General features: G+C 36.2%; 1 protein-coding gene across 1 annotated transcript; it reads right to left on the bottom strand.

The window, feature by feature from the left end:
• Nucleotides 1–244: 244 nt before the first annotated feature.
• Nucleotides 245–13,468, bottom strand: LOC119776831 (histamine N-methyltransferase-like). The gene is made up of 7 exons (XM_038275449.1): nt 13,395–13,468; nt 11,173–11,318; nt 9,385–9,437; nt 4,141–4,248; nt 2,118–2,248; nt 1,849–1,942; nt 245–612 (listed from the first exon to the last, which is right to left on the bottom strand). The coding sequence occupies exons 2-7, from the start codon at nt 11,310–11,312 to the stop codon at nt 251–253; spliced, it is 888 nt and encodes a 295-aa protein (XP_038131377.1). The 5' UTR covers nt 11,313–11,318; nt 13,395–13,468; the 3' UTR covers nt 245–250.
• Between the last annotated feature and the right edge of the window lie 7,121 nt (nt 13,469–20,589).

Below are 20,589 nucleotides of genomic sequence, written 5' to 3'. Positions count from 1 at the left end.
ATCATTAAAAGTATAGACAAGTAAAACTCTGAAGACAATGTATTTAGATGTAACTCACTTGGAATGATCTTTATTTTGTGAATAATACAAATGAATCATTAAAAAATAAATGCATTTACTACAATTTATAATTTTATAGTTAATAAAAACTATCATTAAGTTATACAAAACTAAAATCAAAACAAAATATCTAAGTTATTTTATCTTGCTTGAACATTTTTATCATCTAAGATTATAAGACTGGTGGCTTTTAAATTGGTTTATTGATGACAATAACACCAAGGTTGTTGTTAAAGATAACTTTGCCATCCGACTCTTTGCTGCAGCCAGGATGCCGGAGCAGCTCCAACACACCAGCTTTCAGCTCCGGTGAAGCCACTTTACTAAAATCCAGCACTTCGGTGAGAAAGTCAAGAAGCAGCTCTCCTTTCTCATCTCCCTCTGTGAAACACTCGGTGATGTCCATTTGAGATGGGAGGTCAAAGCTCTGGTAGCTCACTCCCTTTGAGTCCAGGAGGGTTTTGATGTCTCCCGTGGTCACACATTGACTTATTTCAGTGTTGCAGAGCTCATTCCGGTATTTCCGCCACAGCTTTCCCCAGCCACTTTCCCCTTGAACAGATGGAGCAGAAACAGTACTATTGTGTCAGCATGATAACAAATGATTCCAAATGTTTACAGACTGATGTCTAAACCGCTTAGTGTCTTACAAAAATATGCACTGCTTGAAAGTTGTCATGTTGTCACATTACAACCACAAAAGTCTGTATATTTTAATGGAATTGTATGTTCTGGACCAAAACAAAGCATCGCATAATTGAGAAGGAGAAAGTAAAATAATATATAGTGAAAATGAAACCACAAAAAAGAAAACATCTTAAACTCATAGTGCATATTTGTTTTCAACCTCACAAAACCAAGACTTTTTAGAAATACAGCTTGCGTGAGTATAATTAGACTTAGACTTAGACTTGACTTTATTAATCCCTTGGGATTACTCCCTTTGGGAAATTGTATTTCCAGTAGCAGGAAAAATTGCACATACAAGAAAATAGAGGATGTTTAGGCACAGTATATACAATAGAAAAATAAAATCAATTAAATAAGATGTAGGAAGATGTATTGGGGGATGAGGATAGACAAATAAATACAGAGGGCTATAGCAAAAACAATAACTTAAATTAACAGTTATGTAGTGTATTGCACTTGAATGGTTGAGAAAAAAAGAGTTTCCAGATTATAAAAACCACAGCGAGTATCTACAACTCCTTTACTTCTGTTTTGTCTAATGACAGGAGAAAATCTTCTTCTTGTTTGCTGTGTCCTCTACACAGAAAAGTTGCAAAAATAAGCTTTCTTATGGCTTGATCTAAACAACAAAATCCTTCTTGCAAAACCTTAATCACCATCAAGAATAATATCTGTATTAACAGATTCTAACACCCAAGTCTTCCATAGTTTCCTCTGTCCTCTTTACCCATTCTTTGATGTTCGCCTTGCAGAGCCATCATTTTAGTTGGACAGTAAGGTTTGCAGTTGTGCTATACTCCACTAATTTCCACATACAGTACCAGCTGTACTATCAAGGGTAAAATGAAACATGTGAATGCTGTCTGTTGAATAGATGACTATTAGAAGCAGATCAAACGGACTAAATACAAATTCAAACACAAATTAGATTATTCCTAAGAAGTTTTTAAATCATGTATGATTCTCCTTATAGTTACTAAATATTACTTCATGATCTAAAATCTGAGTTTTAAGACGGAAACATTTTAAAAGCCACTATATCCAACGCATTAGTGAGACAGAACAATTGCTGATTTTAATTGATGTCAATCAACTTACCAGACACAAGAATAATAAGAAGCTTCCCATTCTTATCAAGGAGACCCTGGAAGAAGCTGATGGTAGCACCGGGGTCCTTCACATAGTACAGCATCTGTCGATTTCACTACATTTAATGAGCTGGTAGTTGCATTCATGGAGCACCTAATTATATTGCTATGCTAGACAGATGCACTAATGGGATTAATTGCTGTCGAGTGCCACCTAATGAATATGACCTAGATGTGTCAAAAATACAGCACTAGGGCTGGCAATACTTCAGCACCAACCTGTATCATGTGAATGAAGTCTGCCTTCTTTGTCATCTTTTTCAGCTTCCAGTGCTCCTCAAATTCTGACGCTGTCATCTTGTTCCAGGTAAACTTGATGTAATTTAACTCAGGTTTCTGTGACACTAAAACTTAAAACAGATAATAAACAAATGTTTTTTTTGTTTTTTATTTGGGGAAAATGGCCTATTATAGAGAATATATATATATATATATATATATATATATATATATATATATATATATATATATATATATATATATATATATAGCTAAGTATATGCATCTCGTATTTTCTTTTTTACAGAAAAGAGAATAAGATAAATCATTCCCTAGTTCTTAATGCATACACTTGTCAGACATTCTATATTGAGTGTTGGATCAGGCCTCTTGGAGCCTTGGTCACCAGTTTCTATTTAAGCAGTTTATTTGTAATACCAATCTTTACTTGTTGATATTGGTCTCACATTTTTTTTGTAACGCCCAACATTTTTGTTAGCTTGCCCTGACTTATAACTTATATCAGTTGTACTTTGCTTTAACCTCAATGAAAACCATGCCTAAAAGTAAAGCATTTAAATATGCAAAACCAAGGCAAGCTGAACCTTTTGAAGTTGTCCTGATAAGGGATAAAAGAGTTTATTTGAACATCACTGAATGCTATAAATACATTAAAAAAAAAGTATTTCAACCATGTATTAGCTTAAGAATGCCGAACCCATGCACATCATTTACATTTTTCTTAGACACACTTGCTTGACTTACTTAATGCCGACTAAATATTGAAGAATAATTTAAATATTACAAACTGACTATTTCTAATACAATGAAACACACTGCAATTGCAAAATATTAATGTTTTATTAACCACAAAAAAAATATTTTAGCTTATTTTTTTTATTTTTATAAAACAACTAATTGAAATAAACAAAACTCGATTGAGAAAGGTATTTATTTGCTTGAACATTTTTTGTCTCATTTGTTGTCAGTTAATCATCATGTTTATTGACTATATAAGTTATTAAGGCTTTATTAATATAGCACTGAAAAGATGTGGCTTCAATAATATTTCTGCTACTTGGTACCCTGGCTTTTGGAGTTGTGTAAAATTAAAACTGTTATATGATTTTCACCTCATATTTCAGAATAGCACTCATATCTGCTTCATCACACCACTTTAGAACTAGTGGTAGAAAAAAAAGGTGATATATGTTAAATTTAAAATGTGAAAATATGCCAATTTAAATTCCAGGCTCATATATTCTATTGTATTGGACACATCTAAATCACACTTTATGGTAAGACATATAGATGAAATATAATCAGTTTATTATTCATTTAGTACACATCTTTTCAAAAGCCTTGCCCTTTAAAATTCAATGTATTAAACAATCAGTTCCAAATAGCAGTATCTTGTACTGCCTGTATCTTGTAGTCTGTACTGCCTGATTAGCATATTAAGTGGAGTTTTGTTTGTGTATTTTCAGCTGCTGCTTATTCACGGATCATTACCACTTTCCCAAAGACTTAGCAAAGTCTTTAAGCATTTCTATGCCTACCACACCAGATGCATTTCTGGACGTAACCAGGATTTTAACCCAAAACCTAAACCACTTTACCATGGGGACCATAACAAAATATTAAATCCAGGAAAAGTTAGGTTTCAGAGTCAAAAATAATTTAATGTGATACAATTTATACTGTGAAAAGTCTTTTTAATTAGCAGTTAAATAAGTTTTCTTTTTGTGCCTAGAGTTCTTGTTCAAAACTAGAAAATCAGCTGTTTGAAGAGTCATTGCATTAAAAGAAAATACCTGCCCATCACTGCTTCAGTTGGGCTTTTTTTTTTGTTTTGTTTTAAGCACAGCAGCTTCAACATATAGATACAGGGTTAGAAATGCAACAAATAATATACCTTAATAATTCCAGAAAATTAAATATTGCACAATCTTGTGGATTGCATGTGAACAGAGACATGTATTTTGTACAGTATGAGAAGAAGATGAACCAATAAAGACTGTACCTTTGTAGTTATGTAGCTGTTGGCTGCTAGGCTCAACCACCTCATTATCCACTGTCACCTCAGGATGTCTCTTATGTAGCTCAGTGAGCATCTCTAGGTCTATGTCACCTATAGGAAAAACAAAAATCTTTAAGCATAAGAAAAAAAGAAATACTTCAGTGTCCATACAGAGCTGTATTATAGAAATAAAACATTAGATTTTTTTTTTCAGTAGTGTTCTATGGTTTAATAAAAATAGCAGTAGCCTTGCCTCTGTGACAAATGTCTGTATAATTGGATTTAATAAAAGAACAGGATTTAGCTTTGGGTTAATTTACATATGTGCATGTAAATTCTATATTCCAGTTATTTTTAGCATTACTGTTATATACTGAGGTCAGGAGGCTGAGGTCACTGGACCAGTCTGCTTATGGCCAAACTTAAAACTCATCTGTCCCTTCAAACATTTTAACATCAGTAGTGAGATGATGTTTTATGACCAACATCGTGATTTTATCTCAAATTTTCTCCATTACTATATTGTTTTAGATTTCATTTAATTGCATTTTTACCAGTCTTGTACTTTATTGTATTTTACAATTAACTTTGTAAAGCACCTTGTAATGTTCTGTTGTCTGGGAAAGATGTTCTAGAAATATATAGAAAAACTTAATTTACTTTCTGAAGTACTTGCATTAGATAGCATGGCTTTTTTTACTTGTCCAGCTTTTAGTGCAAATAACCATTGATTTCGAAATTAAAGAGATTTTAAATATTAAGTTTGCCATTGGTTAAATATTTATAAAATGGTGTTTGTGTTAAGTACTAAAATATTTATTACATAAAGAGATAACAGAGAAAAACAAATTGGCAACTTCTGAACAAAAATTGACTTAATCTAATCTGAAGTTCAGTGATGCGGTACCCTGGACATCAGTCAAACCTGCTTTGACGATATATCCTAAAGGCCCAAATTGGTGCGGTACCTACGAAGACAGGATACACGTTTACACTTGTTCTGTATAATGCCTAAATAAATTGTATTTACATAGTCAGAGGTCAAGAGTAGCACTGGGTTGAATTTCTTGTATGGTTTTCACGGCTGCAAAAGTACCATATTTTCCAGACTATAAGCCGCTACTTTTTCCCCAAACTTTGAAGCATGTGGCTTATTAGAAGGTGCTGCTTTTCTTTGCAGTTACCGCCAAAGCAGGAAGTCAAAGTTGGAAATTAAAGAATAAGGGGTTAATTTTCATTTAGCACAAGCACATGCAAGCAGTAGGCACGATGAAGAACAAATTTACAAAATTTACACATTTTCAGATTTAATTTGCCGTATTAAAGCTGCCGAACCAATGAAGAGACTGGACCCAACTCCTACAGAGTTGAAATAAAGATCTGAAGAAGCCCCATCTTTCAGTAGAAGCTCTTACTGCTGCCAGCCAACCAGCTAAGGAGCTACCATTCTCATCCTTACTCCTGGGGCTATATAAAGAGTTCCCCCTACAGGTTTGGTGGGAGGGAGTTCAGTAGATATCAACGGCTTATAGCACCGTGCGGCTTATGTATGTAAGTTAAAATTTTTTTTAAACAATTTAGTGGGTGTAGCTTAAATTTTACCTCTAAAAGTTTGAAACTATTTATGGAAGTGAAACACCGAGATTCAGCCCAAAATAGTCATTCACGTAAAATCTTTATATAACCAACATATCCATTTTGAAAAAAATAAAAGATCTGCTTTTGTATACATTTTAATAAGAAATAAAATGTATCTTTACTCTTTATAATAAAAGAAAGAAAAAAAAACAATGTTTCCAGCAGTAGTATTTTCCTAATATATCTTTGATGTTAGGCCACAAAACTCGGAGAATGGAGAACTTGTTGTCAATAACCTATTCATTCATTCATTCATTAATCCTTAGCTTTATCACAGATTATCTATTAGATTCATGTCTGAACTGTGGCTGGGCCACTGCAAAATGTCGATATTATTCCACCCAGACCTTTGAGGTCTTCTGGCTCAAATCTACTCTGCATATTCAGAACCAAACATGGAGAAGTGGCTTTTAGTTTTAACAAACCTTTAGAAAGCAGCAACATTTCTGAAACCCAAAGTTGCTTTAAAACAAGATTTAAAACATATTTAGGGCTGCCTTTGACTCTGCCATCTAAACATGTTCAGTTCGCAGTCAAGCTTTTCATTTTCTCATCAATCATTTTATCGTTATTTTTTAATCATCATCTTATTATAATTATAAATCTTTTGACTGCAATCTTTCTAATATGCTTTATTTTTTATTTTCATGTGTAGCACTTTGAATTGCCTTTCTACTGAGATGGTGTAGATCAGTATAGATGGATATATATTACTTGCATATAAACCTTTTACAGAAGTTTTTCCAAAAAGCTGAAAATTCCAAACTTTTTGTGAGAACTGTGTGATAAATAAATTGCTTTTACATTCTGTATAAGTGAAGCTAAGAGTTTAATGAACCAAGTATTGAGTCCTGCACATCTTGCGGTTTATTTCTAGTTCTGTCTTTAAATACAATGTTTTCTGAAATAAAGCAACTCTGCCTAACAGTTCACCAAACACTGCTGCTTCTCATGTTCATTTGTGCTGACTTTTCTAAACACAAGTAGCAGGCAGACACATAGGATACAAAATATGAAAACATTCAAAATGAATACCTTTAATTCATTTAAAACACACATTTATATATTTAAAGCTACAGTGTGTAATAATAACAGGCATATAAAGTCAGAAATGTAATATATTATACATAACTATGTTATTTATCATCACCTATGAGCTCAGCCTTTTAACCATAATATTTGCGTTGCCTTAGAATTCGTTATTTATAATTACATAGGAGCGGGTCTCGCAGCCATGGAGGCTGACATCTTTGCGCTACGGCAAGCGCAGAGGCAACAAACTAGCGATTGCGAGATCTCCCATTATGCTCGAAAATAACTACGGCAAGTTGAGAGAGATTAACTGAGACGGTACTGAACAGTAGATGGCAGTATTATGCCTGAGAAGCGTTTAGTCTGCCTGAAACCAAAGAAGAAGAAGAAGCAGGTATACTCCGCTTCAGTAACAAGAAAGGTGAACAAGGCGGCAGGCGTGAGTGACTTTGCAAACTGTTTGGCACTGTGTGGCCAAACATCAGACGAATGGAGGATCATGCCTACTCTGTATCACAACGAAAAGCGGCGGACACCGAACCCCCGTCATCTAAGAAGCGGAAACACGACGAGAATAAACGCAAGCGTGACAAGAAACGACAAAAAACACGGATCAACATTGGCACGGCATTTACACAATGGAAGTCACTGATGGAGGAAAAAGGTTTTCAAAGTGACGCTCAAGTTGCCAGTTTTCTCTTGGACAGGTAATTAATCCTACACACACAATTGTCTAATATCACTGCAGTTTTTGGAGTACAGGATGCTCAGACCTGTCTAAAACAATAACATGCTGCGTGATGATGCTGTTACTCTCCAGTATACTTATTCAGCAACGTCCCTGACGTTTCACAGGTAATGATTCTGTTATTTTCTGTAAAATAATTTTCTGGATATATACCTCGGTTACTTCTCTCCGGCTCCTTTGGAGATCTTCAAGCCTTTCCTCCTCTGCTCTCACCCCGCTGGCACCCCTCCCTCGCCTGGCCCTAGCTGCACGCCCACCACGGCCTCCCTGCCCTCGCCCTCTTCCTCTTCCTCGCCTTGTAACCCCCGTGCCACAAACAAGACTTGGACTCTGTAAACGGGGAATATATATTCTTCCAGCGAACACAATCTCGCTGTTAAACTAATGACTACAATTACTTCATTTGTTTATATCACCATGCAAAGCAGCTCACCAAAACGTCACAACGACGTAGAAAAAATAACGGGTATATTTATTATCTAAAGTCTACATGAAATCTATACCCTACACAGACTAATGAAATACTATCTGTAAAATTATCTATGTAAACAAACCTCATCACTTGAGAAGGTAGGTGATGCGGACGTCGTGGAAGACATTTTGTCCCGTAACGCTCGCCGTACTGTTGGGGGGGAGAAGCGGTGGGGGGGAGATGTTCATGTTGCTGCGGTTTGCAGTCATGATGTCGCTGAAAATTACACACTGTAGCTTTAATATTAATTTCAACTAATATGTTTTCCTTAATTTCCGGAGGGAGTGATCCCAAGGGATCAATAAAGTGCTGTCTAAGTCTAAGTCTAAGTTTTAGTTGCAGTCCCTCTTGGACTACTTGTTGGCCTTCACCTCTGATGCCACTAATATGGATTTATGCTAAACTTAAATGCCAAATGTAAAGAACAAACAAACAAACATCAAGTTTTTATGGAGCGGTTCACATGAAGGGGACAACCTGCAAAGGCCCTGTGGCCAGGGTTTCAACCCTGCATGAGGTTGAAACAATTAGAATTAATTTACATTGTGTGTGACATGACTTTTTTATTCCAAATTCTGCGTTCTCAAGGAAGTCAAATGTAGCATTATGATTTTTCCAAAGTTATCCCTTTATATAAAACTTATTTAATGTCTATTTCAGCGATGCTGTCAATTTTACATTTCCAGTGAGGTGACCTCAGAAAAATCCACAATGCCTAAAAACAAGTGCAGGGAGATTATATCTCTGACGGTATGATTTGGACAAAGGGAAGAGATTTTATTCTCGTTCTTATTAAAGGTGACAACTTACTCTGCAGAGGGAAATACATTTAAGCCATGAAGCTTATGTGGAGATGCAGTGATTTGTTTTGATTATGTTAAATAATACCCTGCAGGGAAGTTTGAAGTCATTCTAATGGGTTTTATAGTCCATTAGTGAATCCATTATTATACAGTAATGACAGCTCAGGTAAATCAAAAGGATTGGCTCTGACGTAAGTAAAGGGTAACAGTGCTCTGAGGGCATGTACTCTGTTTGGAAAGGAAAAGAAATAACTGTATTGTTCTAAAGCCTTGTGCTGTAAAGCTATATGATGTTGGGGTCATTTGTCAGAGTAATAGTAAAGATTTATCTGAAAGCTGGTCAGATGGCAACAAAAACCTCCTCACTGTCTTTTTCTTTTTATCGCAGCAGCCATAAATAAGAAACTAGCCAATCGGAACAGTAACAGGCAACTGATTTACCAACGTTCCTTCACCTTAGCTGTCTGCTGAAGAGGTCATTCAGCTATTTACTATGTCACAGTGCACATAAGCTAAGTTCAGCAGTGTCAGCATCCTATAGTTTGTGTTCTTACCGGCTCCGCTTCCAACTCCAATGATATTAAGATGGGACTTTCCATCTCCAATGCTGCCAGGAGAGCAGAAAGAGCAGGAATTAAAAAAAAATCTTTGGAACAGCAACGCCTTGAAATTCACAGCTTCCAACCTGCCAAATGTGGGTTACATCTTTTTAGGCCTGTAACTGACAATTCTGCCTGACACCCGGGAATGTGAGATGCTCTGATCTAATGACTGAAGCTTCTGCGAGAACTTTAGGCTTTGAATGTTCCAGAGACACGTTATGTCAATCAAAATAAAACATTTTGTTAACTCTATTACACCTTTTAATTAACTTGCAAATCACATCCAACTGGCTTCCTTGCTGATCTGCTCATGAAAACGTCAAAAGAAGCCGAATTTGGTTTTGATTCTCTGCAGCATGTCAGTCACCTCCCACAGCCTGTGACAGCAGAGCTCTTTTAAAGTGCTTAGATTTTGGAATTTGCATCCATACACATACTAACCGATTGGTTAATTGACTGGCCTACAGCTTTTACTTTGTCAGCTAAACATGGTTAATTTGGGAAACTGACTTTGCATTTAAGACCAGTCATAAAGACAGTCCTATTTTTAGTGATAAAAAATGAGATACCTCACAACGGCTGACTTTGAATGTTTATCTAACTTTATGACCAATGTGTTCATTAAATTAGCTCTTTGGTTTCTCATGTAGCAAACTGACAAGTACAAAATATATGCGTTGTTAGGCAATTAAATTACAGCAGTTTCAACCATTTCTTTAACGAGACTAAGTGCAAGAAGATATTTTTACATTTTCTGCATTAATTTTCAAACATAACCTGTGGTGTGGAATTAGTGGAATTAATAACCTACTTATAGATTACTGAGTAGGTTAGGTATTAAGAACAATTTCCTCTGCAGGCTATATTCTTAAAAGCCAAGAGAAATGGATGCTGTAGTTGCTCTCCTTTAAAGCAAAAACGGATGTATTCCATTTCTGGCACCATTTGTATAAAACTATAAAAACAAATCTCTAGTTTGCAGGCAAAAACAATGTGAAAACCCTTATGAACAATTGATCTAAGAAATAACGTAGCAGAGGAAATGTATAGCTTTTTTTAATGATCTACAATTGTGTTAGATAATTTGTGTTTTTATAATTAAGAGAATTCCTCATTGAAAAAAAATAATAATTCCAAGACCTTTAGACTTTCTTCACAAAGTAAATGTGTTGCTATTTTTTCTAAATTTAAAATATCCACAACGTCAACATCAACAACATATCAATATCTAGTATAAGAATGAGAGATTGCTAATATACATTTTTAAAAAGAATATAAATGAAAAACATGTATCTTCTACAGTATATAGAAAACAATAGAGCAGGTAGGGCAAGAAAGAAGAAAGGGCAGTGGGATTATTTGTACTGTACTTATCTTACCAATAATTCCAACTTTGTAAAGCATTATCCTCAACATTTATAAAAGCATAGTATAAAAGAGCAACAACGCGCATTTAGTTAAAATGTAATGTTATCCAAGTTTTTTACTCTCTTTACTCAATCACAAAATATAACAGGGCTAGAGCAGACATTTTAAATTTTATGAAATATCTTTCTGTGGTCAAATTTTGCAATTTTACATATTTAATTACTCAAATATGTCATAAAAAAATCTAAATAACCTCTTAGTTATGTCAAATCTAGAAAATGCTTCATACTGTTTGTATACTATACTTGAGACACTACAATGCTGCAGCAAATTTTTAGATATAGCTTCTGACTATGACATCTAGTACATTACCTGGACAAAATGTCTGGGAGTTTATTGTGGATAAAGTCTCGCATGCATTGGTGTTCAGAAGAGCGCTCCAGAAAAAGTTGGAAGGATTTCTGGTATCTATCATCATCATGAACCAGACTCTTCAGTGGAGATGCCATCATACCCGTCTAGACAAAAGGGAGTAAAGCAGTTAAACTCAGACTTTACCAGTTTTTTTCTTTGGTTCAGGTCTGTACTTTAACAGGGTCATATGTTTTGAAGGTAATTAACTCAACAGATAGCAGGTTTAGTCTTAAGATTAACTCCTGTTCCAGTGTCAAGACTTCTGGTGCTTAGATACTTGTACTTAGCTAAATCCATCTTTCTGTCAGTTTCAATAAGGTTCCCTGTCCTCACTACAAAAAACACAGCATGATACTTTCAACATGGGCTTGACTTAGGGCTGAAACAATGAACCACTATTAATCGATTTTTAAAATAATCGTGAAATAATTTATTAGCCTATTCATCGTTAAGTGGAGTATAGACTCTAAAACAGAGGTCATGGATTAACGGACCTGAGTCTGGATCCGGACCCACCTGCTGGCTACCCTGGACCCAACCTGATTTAAAACATTTATAAATCCCAGATTCACTGCTCCGACCCGCAGCGCTCCAGACCTCCTGTGCAAAGCAAAGCCTCCAGCCTCCGCTGTTCCTCCCGCATTACTGTCCTCCGACTTATCCTCGGAGCTCGAGGAGAGAATGCGCAATATTATCATTAAATTTGTAGGAACACAATATGCATAAATGAACGCTTAATTTAATATGACATATTTAAAAAAATCCCCGTCAGCATCCAGCATATGTGCGGTTTCTGATGGAGATGAGAAATCTGCTTCCTGGTCTGTTGAAGTTCCAATAGTTTGCATCCAATCTTTTAAAAAAACGGTGTTAGTGTTAGTTTTTTTAAATATATAGGAATTATGCTCTAATTTGTAGTTATTACCGATCTGTTGCACAGGGGGTGGCCAATGATAGGCTAAGGGTGGCCATGCCCCTCCATCTAGCTCCGCCCCTGCGTAAAAAACGTTTCAAAACTGACAATAGTCGCAAAAGCAGCTACACATTTTCCAATTGGATGTTACTGTTCATGCCTTTATAAAATATGCTTGTTGCACACCAATATATTAATCAGAGGCTTAGCCAGAAATTTTTTAAAAGGGGTGGCCAGTCAAAAACCAATGTAAACTGAGGGGTGGCTGAAAGCGGAAAGGTGCCAGAACCTAAGAGTCCATCTACAGTTTTCCAACAGGAACAACGACAAAATCCACATTTTCTAAATAAAGACAAACTATAAGTTCCTACTATTTTCCTTTTGATTACAAATTGATGCATATATTTAAACATCTATGCTGTCTAAATAAAAGGTATATTGGACAAAATATCTGGGGCAAACATCTTTTCCATTGTCATTACTTACCTACTTTTATCAAAAAAAAAATTCTGCATAACATTAATATTACTTGTACTAATATCTACATAACATTTATTTTTAAGTTATTATTAAAGTAGTTATTTATAATTTCACTGAAAACTCCTTGATTACTTGCAGAGACACATAATTTTCTTTTTACCCCATATAACACAAAATTAGGGTCTTAAAAAAGCATGAATTCTGTACATACCAACTATAATGTAAGTATTTAGATATGTATAATTAACCACAGTGTTTTAGTTGTCAAGAAACTATGAATCTGTGAAACATTTAAATGTTTAATAAGTTTAAACATTCCTCTTAATACTATTACTGCTGCCACCCTCTGTATTAGAGAGAAATAAATGATAGGCGTGGCCACAGGGGGGACCAATGATTGGTTAAGGGTGGTCATTGCCACCCCTGCCCCCCATCTAGCTCCGCCCCTGATATTAAGGCGTGTTTCTCTGTAATATCTTAGTTACTGACGCGCTATAAGTAAAACGTATATCACGTTTCCTTTGCCAGATAAATTACGACAAAGCCTCACGTTTATTGAAAAAACAAACAAACAGTTTCAGCCACAGCGGAAGCAGCCTTATGCAGACTGAAACCTCGTTCAGACCCAAACAGACGCTGTCATTTCCCCTCCACTATCATTTGCAGCTGGTCTGAACAGCAGCTAAACGTCCGTGTTTCAACCAGAGACCATCAAACAGCGGGTTAAGCTCTTCGCATACATTTTCCTCCTGAGCGTTTTAAGCAAATCATATCGGGGATCACTTACTGGGTGTTTCTCGCAGGAGTGCGTCCGTGGAAAGTGCAGGCTGGAATGAACCCTCCCACATGTGTCACGGCTTCCTTAGGGAGGGCGAAAGGAGAGAAATCTCACCAAGAAAATCAGTTATTATCTTTCTGCTGTAACCAAAGGTCAATAGAGTAGCTAACAATTAAACTTTGAAGAATATTGAGCAGCACTACTTTGACGTGTTTAGTAAATCCAATACATTTCTTAAAAAGTACTTGAAAAAAATATACTGACTGAAAGTAACATTTCGATTTACAATAAACTGTCTTTGAAAATTATAGTACTTTAAGGCTGAAGTAAAAAATAAAATAAATAACAAATTTGGGCAGAAAAAAAAACACTTTTTCAAATCTTTTCTAATGCAAACCTTTCTAAGTCAATCCTTATTGTAGTTGTAAACTTTGTAGAACAAAGTTCCTCCATTGATAATACCTGTTGTTTACTATAAACCTAACCTCTGAATTAATGTGTAGTGGGTAAAATACTAGTATTATAACTTAAGCTTGTGTAAAAACAAGAAAAGAAATTTTAACACTTAGAGGTATAGTGTAGGATGTTCTTTTTCCGGGTGGATCTTCAAAATGAGTGGTTCTCCTAATTGTCAATCATTTTGGTGATAAGTTTACGTAAGTCCTACCTGCTCTTCCCCATTTTCACTTACCGCTGGTGAGTCTTGCATAGTAAAAAAATGCAAATCTTTTGGAAAGTAAGCTTGTTTGAGCGATGCAAACAGCAAGTTGTAAACCAAGCGTGCACAAGGAGAAATGGGCTTGTGCATGCTCTCGCACGAGTTTAGTAGTCATTCCCTCTCGGGAGCGGGTATAGGGTTGTGCATGTGCAAGAGGGTGCGTATTTTCAAAAATCCGCAAAAATCCTCTCATATACTTTTAATTGTCTATGTTTGGTGCATTTTTGCTTTGCCTGAACAATCTCCTTCCTCATTCAGTAGATTTATTCCCAAAGGGTAGTTTCCAGACTTCCTAATAAAATTTAAGATCCAACTTTCAGTGTAGTTGATCTACAATTTATCTCTCTATGATAGAAATTCTTCTTTGACGAGATCTCTATTAATTGCTCATTTCCACATAATTACACATAATAACCCGAACAGCATAGAATCATCTGACCTGAAGTAAATCAAGGTAAATAGACTATAGGTGACTATAGATGCATCAGTATTGAACTACTGAGGTTTTAGTCTGCTCATTAAGAGTAAATTAAAAAGGCAATTTTAAAGATATTTTTCCTGTAAAATCTTACAAAATGTCTCTTTAAAGCTGGATGACCTTCATTGTGTACAGAGGGTTTAAATTCCAACTCTCCAAATTTGAAGTCAAAGACTTAATCCACTAAACCACAGGGACAATATTGATCTGGACAAAAGGTAAAAATAAATATAAACTTTAAGATCTGCACATGTTATAATATTGGTTTCCACTGTTGATTTGTACGTTATTAGTTTTTTGTTTGAGAAAACCCCTTAACTTATGACATTTTCATTTAAGAGTTTTGAAAATGAATGTTAATTACGTACACCTGGCATTACATAGCTGCACATGCGTAGCCTGGCTTGGCCTTTCTACAATGGATGAAGCCAGGATGTGCTCATCATGCTACTATAAGATGAGCTTGGCTTTATTTCTTATCCTAGAATTTTAAAATTCAGCTATAAAATAAAGCCTGTCTCCTCTTGCGTTACGTTTGTGTCTAACCTTCAGGTTTTTTTTAAATACTGTTTTATAGTATCTAATTGTTGGTGGTATGTGATTACATTTATACATTTCTATCAAGAATAATACAATATTTGGGTTTAATGACAGAATCTTAAACTGCATAATTTGCCCTTTTTTTCAGTCTCAGTCCATTGGCACACAATAAAAAAAACGAGAAACAAAAAACTGCCGGGTCAATGTTAATCTCAGGCTTGACTTCAAAGACCCTTCATTAATTACACAAGGTTGCACCATCTTAGCTCTTTGTTCCTACTGTTTTCCATGTGTCACCTTTTTCTCTCTTAGATATAAAGTTACAAAGGACTGAATCAAAAGTAGACAAAAAAGTTAGGGAGGGAAAAGTTGGCTCTTCTCTGCCATGATTCATCTAATTGGAAAAAAAAAAAACTCCCTCATGTGGACAATGAGACAGGTTTTTAGTCTAACTAAATATGTCCAATTCTTTGCCAGATGTTCATTAGAAGGCATTGGTAAACCCTCCACCTATCCTGTTTTCTCTGCTTAGACACAAATTTACAAACCAAGCTGCACTTAATGTAAAAATTAGACAAAAGTTCAACTCACAACTTTCAGTTTATCATTATTAAACAGTCTCTGGTATTCCAGAGGTTAGATGTTAGACTAACTATATACACGAAATGATGCTGTTAGCTAAAATTAGGCATACTAGCATGCTGAGAATTGCACTACTGAAATATACTGGTTATATTCTTTCAGTTTTGTCTTACATGGTTAATGAGCGCTACAAATCAAAGCTAGAAACTAGAAAAAAAGGATTATCTTTATTTTTTAAAACCGTAGATATTTATTATAACTTAAATAAATATATGACCCTGATATAGAACTAGCTGCACCTAGATGTTACACTAGTTCACCATCCAACTTATTACCAACTAAAGTGAACCCAATGCATTCAGATGGCTTAAATAATTTGATATTTAACATGAACTTTAAGTAAAAATAAAAAAGAGGTTTTGGACAGCATGCTCCCAACTTTATAAAAACACTTTGGAGATGGCCCCTGCATCTGTCACCATGACAAGGCACCAGTGCATAAAGTAAGGCCCATTAAGTCAGATGACCGCCCTGCACAGATTCCTGACACTCAACCCAATAAAACACCTTAGAGAGGAATTTGATGTGAGAGAAAGAACTTCTTGTTCAAAAGAACTTTTGGAAGAATGGTCAGATATTCTAATAAACACACAACAAAAACCTGTGGACAGCCGTCCCAAAGGAGTTGAGGCTCTTATTGGTGCAACAGGTGGACAAACTTCATAATGAACCCTATGGATTAAGATTTGGATATCATTCAAGTTCCTATGCAAGTCAAGGCAGGTGAGCAAACACTCTTGAAAGTAAACTGTGTGTTTAGTCCTTATATACGCAAATGCTGCCCAGTGATGCAGTGCGTAGCATTGCTGCCTTGCAGCAAGAACATTGTGGGTTTGATTTCCGGCCCAGGGTCTTTCATGCATGGAGTTTGCATGTTCTCCCTGAGCATGCCTGGGTTATTTCCAGGTACTCCGGCTCCCTCCCACAGCCCACAGTGCTTCTCTAAATTCTCCTTAGGTTGTTTGTCCTGTTTGTCTCTATGTTGCCCTGTGATGAACTGGCGAGCTGTCCAGGGTGTAACCGCCTCTTGCCCGTAGACAGCTGGAGATAGGCACCAGCACCCCTCGCAAACCCACTTGGGATTACATGTGTCAGAAAAGGGATGGATGGATGGATACACAAATACTCTACAGGTTTTTTTCCCCCAAGTTTTGCCTACATAAGTATCGAAGAGTATTTTCCAAATATTTGCAGAATTCCAATACTTGTAGATACAATAGAATATATTTTCATAGTGTGACATATCCTGCCATTTCTTTTTACCTACAATTCCACTAACTTTCTGCTACTATTTATTCATTTCACAAGGCATATATTTATAACTTAAAAGAATAACCAGATTTACATACATTCAATTCAAATTCTTGCACCAGCAAAAATGTATAATTTTAATAATAGGCATAATGTAGATTACTGTAATTTGAACCTGATTACTGTTTAGAAGGATACATTACTTCATATTATGTATTAATCTCATTTTTTCTTGATGCATAACACACAGTACTAGAAGAATTTCTGTGATTGCAAAGCAATGGCAAACAGGTGGCTGTTTTTCATACTTTTTCTTTCTCTACCTGAAAACCAGGTAACCACACCTTTTATTCTTGCACTACACTGCCCCCTTGTGTGCAAATAATCCAACTACCTAAACAAGACAATAACTGAATAAAACTTTTTTTTTTTTTTTGCAGAACTAAGAGCTACTAAAAGCTACAGACCAAATTATAAAACAGAAAGTAGCATATGCATTTCGCCTAAATGTTTTGAAGTATTTCTTTACTTAGTTTATAGAATCAAACTATTCCTCTACTGGAGAACCTCTACACTTAAATCAGTGACCACTGTTTTTTCCTCTTCAAGCATTCCACTCTAATGTAACGTAGCATGAAAAAGAAAATGTTTTGGAGTCCTTGATAATTTACTCATTCACATCAATGCTTGTGGTGGTATGAGCTGCTTTATACACCGCATCCAGGTCCTCTCAGGGAATCCCAAGATGTTCTACGGCCAGCTGGAAACGTGACCCTTCCAGTGCATCCTGGGTCGTCCCCTGGGACTTAATCCAGATGAACATACCTGATCAGCTGACTGACTGCAGAGCAGTGGTCCTACTTTGAGCCCCTCCTGGATAGCCAAGTTCCTCCACTTGTGTCAAAGGTATTGCCAGGCCTCCTTGTGACTCTAAAATGACTGATAAACCGAGTGTCAAACTTCTCTATGTAAAGTAATAATTCAATAAAAACTGATAACCATCTTTGAACTCTAATCATATACATAGACATGTTGAAAGATTTAAAGGAAAATTTCGGTCAGCAAGAATAATTAATGTATCATTATCTGTTAACTAATACATTTTAGGTGATTAATTTAATGAATTAAATGAATATACCATTAATCAGTAATTAAATAAAAACATTGATTTTTGTTGTCATCACTGAGTCAGGGAACTGACATTTTTGCCTAAATATAGTAACACCTCACTCCTGACATCTTCCGGCAGTGACGTCACGGTGCGGTAAGCCTAGTGGGAGCTACTAGACACATCTGCAATCAGCAACAATTATTAAAGATTTTGAGAGAACTTCACCATTGAAATTCACAAGAGCTTTAGTTAAACTGACAATGCCTAGGTGCATGGCAGTTGGATGTTGTAATACATCAGGTAAAAGTGAAAAAAAAATATGTTGTTTCACCTTTGCGATTCATGATCCTCCAAGTACGGGTTCGTCGTTGGATTGCCAACTTGAAGAGGGAGGATTTGCCATAGAATTCTGGCCAGAGAAAAAACACCTAATATGCAGCCAACATTTCAGAGAAGAATGTTTTCTAGATGCCTTGGTTAATAGCGCATTGTGATAAACACCAGATACAGCATGGGGACTTGCTCAACAGCCGATACCGCACTGTGACGTCACAAACCTGTAGGTGGCAGTAGTGTTCTTTGACCAACATAGAGCTCCAGTAAGGCACATTCAAATGAAATTTGCTCTTAATTAAAAATACTTATTATTTATTCAACAGTATGTAATAATTTTATATTTAAAGTACTTTCAGAAGTTTGAATTCTGAATATGACCGGACTTTTTCTGTAAAAGGCTCGGAAGTTCACTCATTTTTCACTTCTTCGTTATTCATGAGGTTTATAAAATAATGATAGATTTCTAGATGGAAGTTGGTAGATATCATTTGGAGATTCCAAATGGCTTTTTCTAAAAAGAAAAAGAAAAAAAAATACAGTATTTGCATTGATTATTGAAGTAGAAGAAACCCAAAAAGTAATTCCTGTCAGCTACCTGCACTCTGCCACCAGTAAATAATATGCAGTGCAAATCTTGTGATCAGTAACAACAATCAATTGTGTTAACCACCAATTTGGCTTAATGAAAAATTATATTTATGGGTAAAAGGAAACCACTAGATGTACTGCTTGTACAGGTGCTGGTCATAAAATTAGAATTTCATGAAAAAGTAGATTGATTTCAGTAATTCCATTTAAAAAGTGAAACTTGTATATTATATTCATACATTACATACAAACTCATATATTTCAGATGTTTATTTTGTTTAATTTTGATAATTACAAATGACAAATAATGAAAATCTCAAATTCATCATATCAGAAAATTAGAATATTGTGAAAAGGTTCAAAATTGATGGCCCCTGGTGCCACACTCTAATCAGCTAATTAACTCAAACCACCTGCAAAAGCCTTTAAATGGTCTTTCAGTCTAGTTCTATAGGCTACACAATCATGGGGAAGACTGCTGACTTGACAGTTGTCCAAAAGACGACCATCGACACCTTGCACAAGGAGGGCAAGACACAAAAGGTCATCGCTAAAGAGGCTGGCTGTTCACAGAGCTCAGTGTCCAAGCACATTAATAGAGAGGCGAAGGGAAGGAAAAGATGTGGTCGAAAAAAGTGTACAAGCAAGAGAGATAACCGCACCCTGGAGAGGATTGTGAAACAAAACCCATTCAAAAATGTGGGGGAGATTCACAAAGAGTGGACTGCAGCTGGAGTGAGTGCTTCAAGAACCACCACACACAGACGTATGAAAGACATGGGTTTCTGCTGTCGCATTCCTTGTGTCAAGCCACTCTTGAACCACGGACAGCGTCAGAAGCGTCTTGCCTGGGCTAAAGAGAAACAGGACTGGACTGCTGGTGAGTGGTCCAAAGTCATGTTCTCTGATGAAAGTAAATTTTGCATTTCCTTTGGAAATCAAGGTCCCGGAGTCTGGAGGAAAAGAAGAGAGGCACTTCATCCACGTTGCTTGAAGTCGAGTGTAAAGTTTCCACAGTCAGTGATGGTTTGGGGTGCCATGTCATCTGCTGGTGTTGGTCCATTGTGTTTTCTGAGGTCCAGGGTCAACGCAGCCACATACCAGGAAGTTTTAGAGCACTTCATGCTTCCTGCAGCTGACCAACTTTTTGGAGATGCAGATTTCATTTTCCAACAGGACTTGGCACCTGCACACAGTGCCAAAGCTACCAGTACCTGGTTGAAGGACCATGGTATCCCTGTTCTTAATTGGCCAGCAAACTCTCCTGACCTTAACCCCATAGAAAATCTATGGGGTATTGTGAAGAAGAAGATGCAATACACCAGACCCAACAATTCAGAAGAGCTAAAAGCCACTATTAGAGCAACCTGGGCTATCATAACACCTGAGCAGTGCCACAGACTGATCGACTCCATGCCACGCCGCATTGCTGCAGTAATACAGGCCAAAGGAGGCCCAACTAAATACTGAGTGCTGTACATGCTCATACTTTTCATGTTCATACTTTTCAGTTGGCCAACATTTCTATAAATCCTTTGTT

This window comes from Cyprinodon tularosa, unplaced genomic scaffold (assembly GCF_016077235.1).
Source record: "Cyprinodon tularosa strain WSP-4 unplaced genomic scaffold, ASM1607723v1 ctg96, whole genome shotgun sequence".
Classification (NCBI taxonomy): domain Eukaryota; kingdom Metazoa; phylum Chordata; class Actinopteri; order Cyprinodontiformes; family Cyprinodontidae; genus Cyprinodon; species Cyprinodon tularosa.
Note: the sequence above shows the minus strand (reverse complement) of the source record. Positions and strands in the feature narration are given on the sequence as shown.

What these genes read in the sequence shown, in the direction of transcription:
- LOC119776831 (XM_038275449.1), bottom strand. Translation starts at nt 11,312, where the DNA reads ATGATGGCATCTCCACTGAAGAGTCTGGTTCATGATGATGATAGATAC. An exon ending in CTCCCAGACATTTTGTCCAG is followed by an intron (nt 9,438 to 11,172) that starts GTAATGTACTAG and finishes CTCTCCTGGCAG; the next exon opens with CATTGGAGATGGAAAGTCCC. An exon ending in ACTTCATTCACATGATACAG is followed by an intron (nt 1,943 to 2,117) that starts GTTGGTGCTGAA and finishes TGAAATCGACAG; the next exon opens with ATGCTGTACTATGTGAAGGA.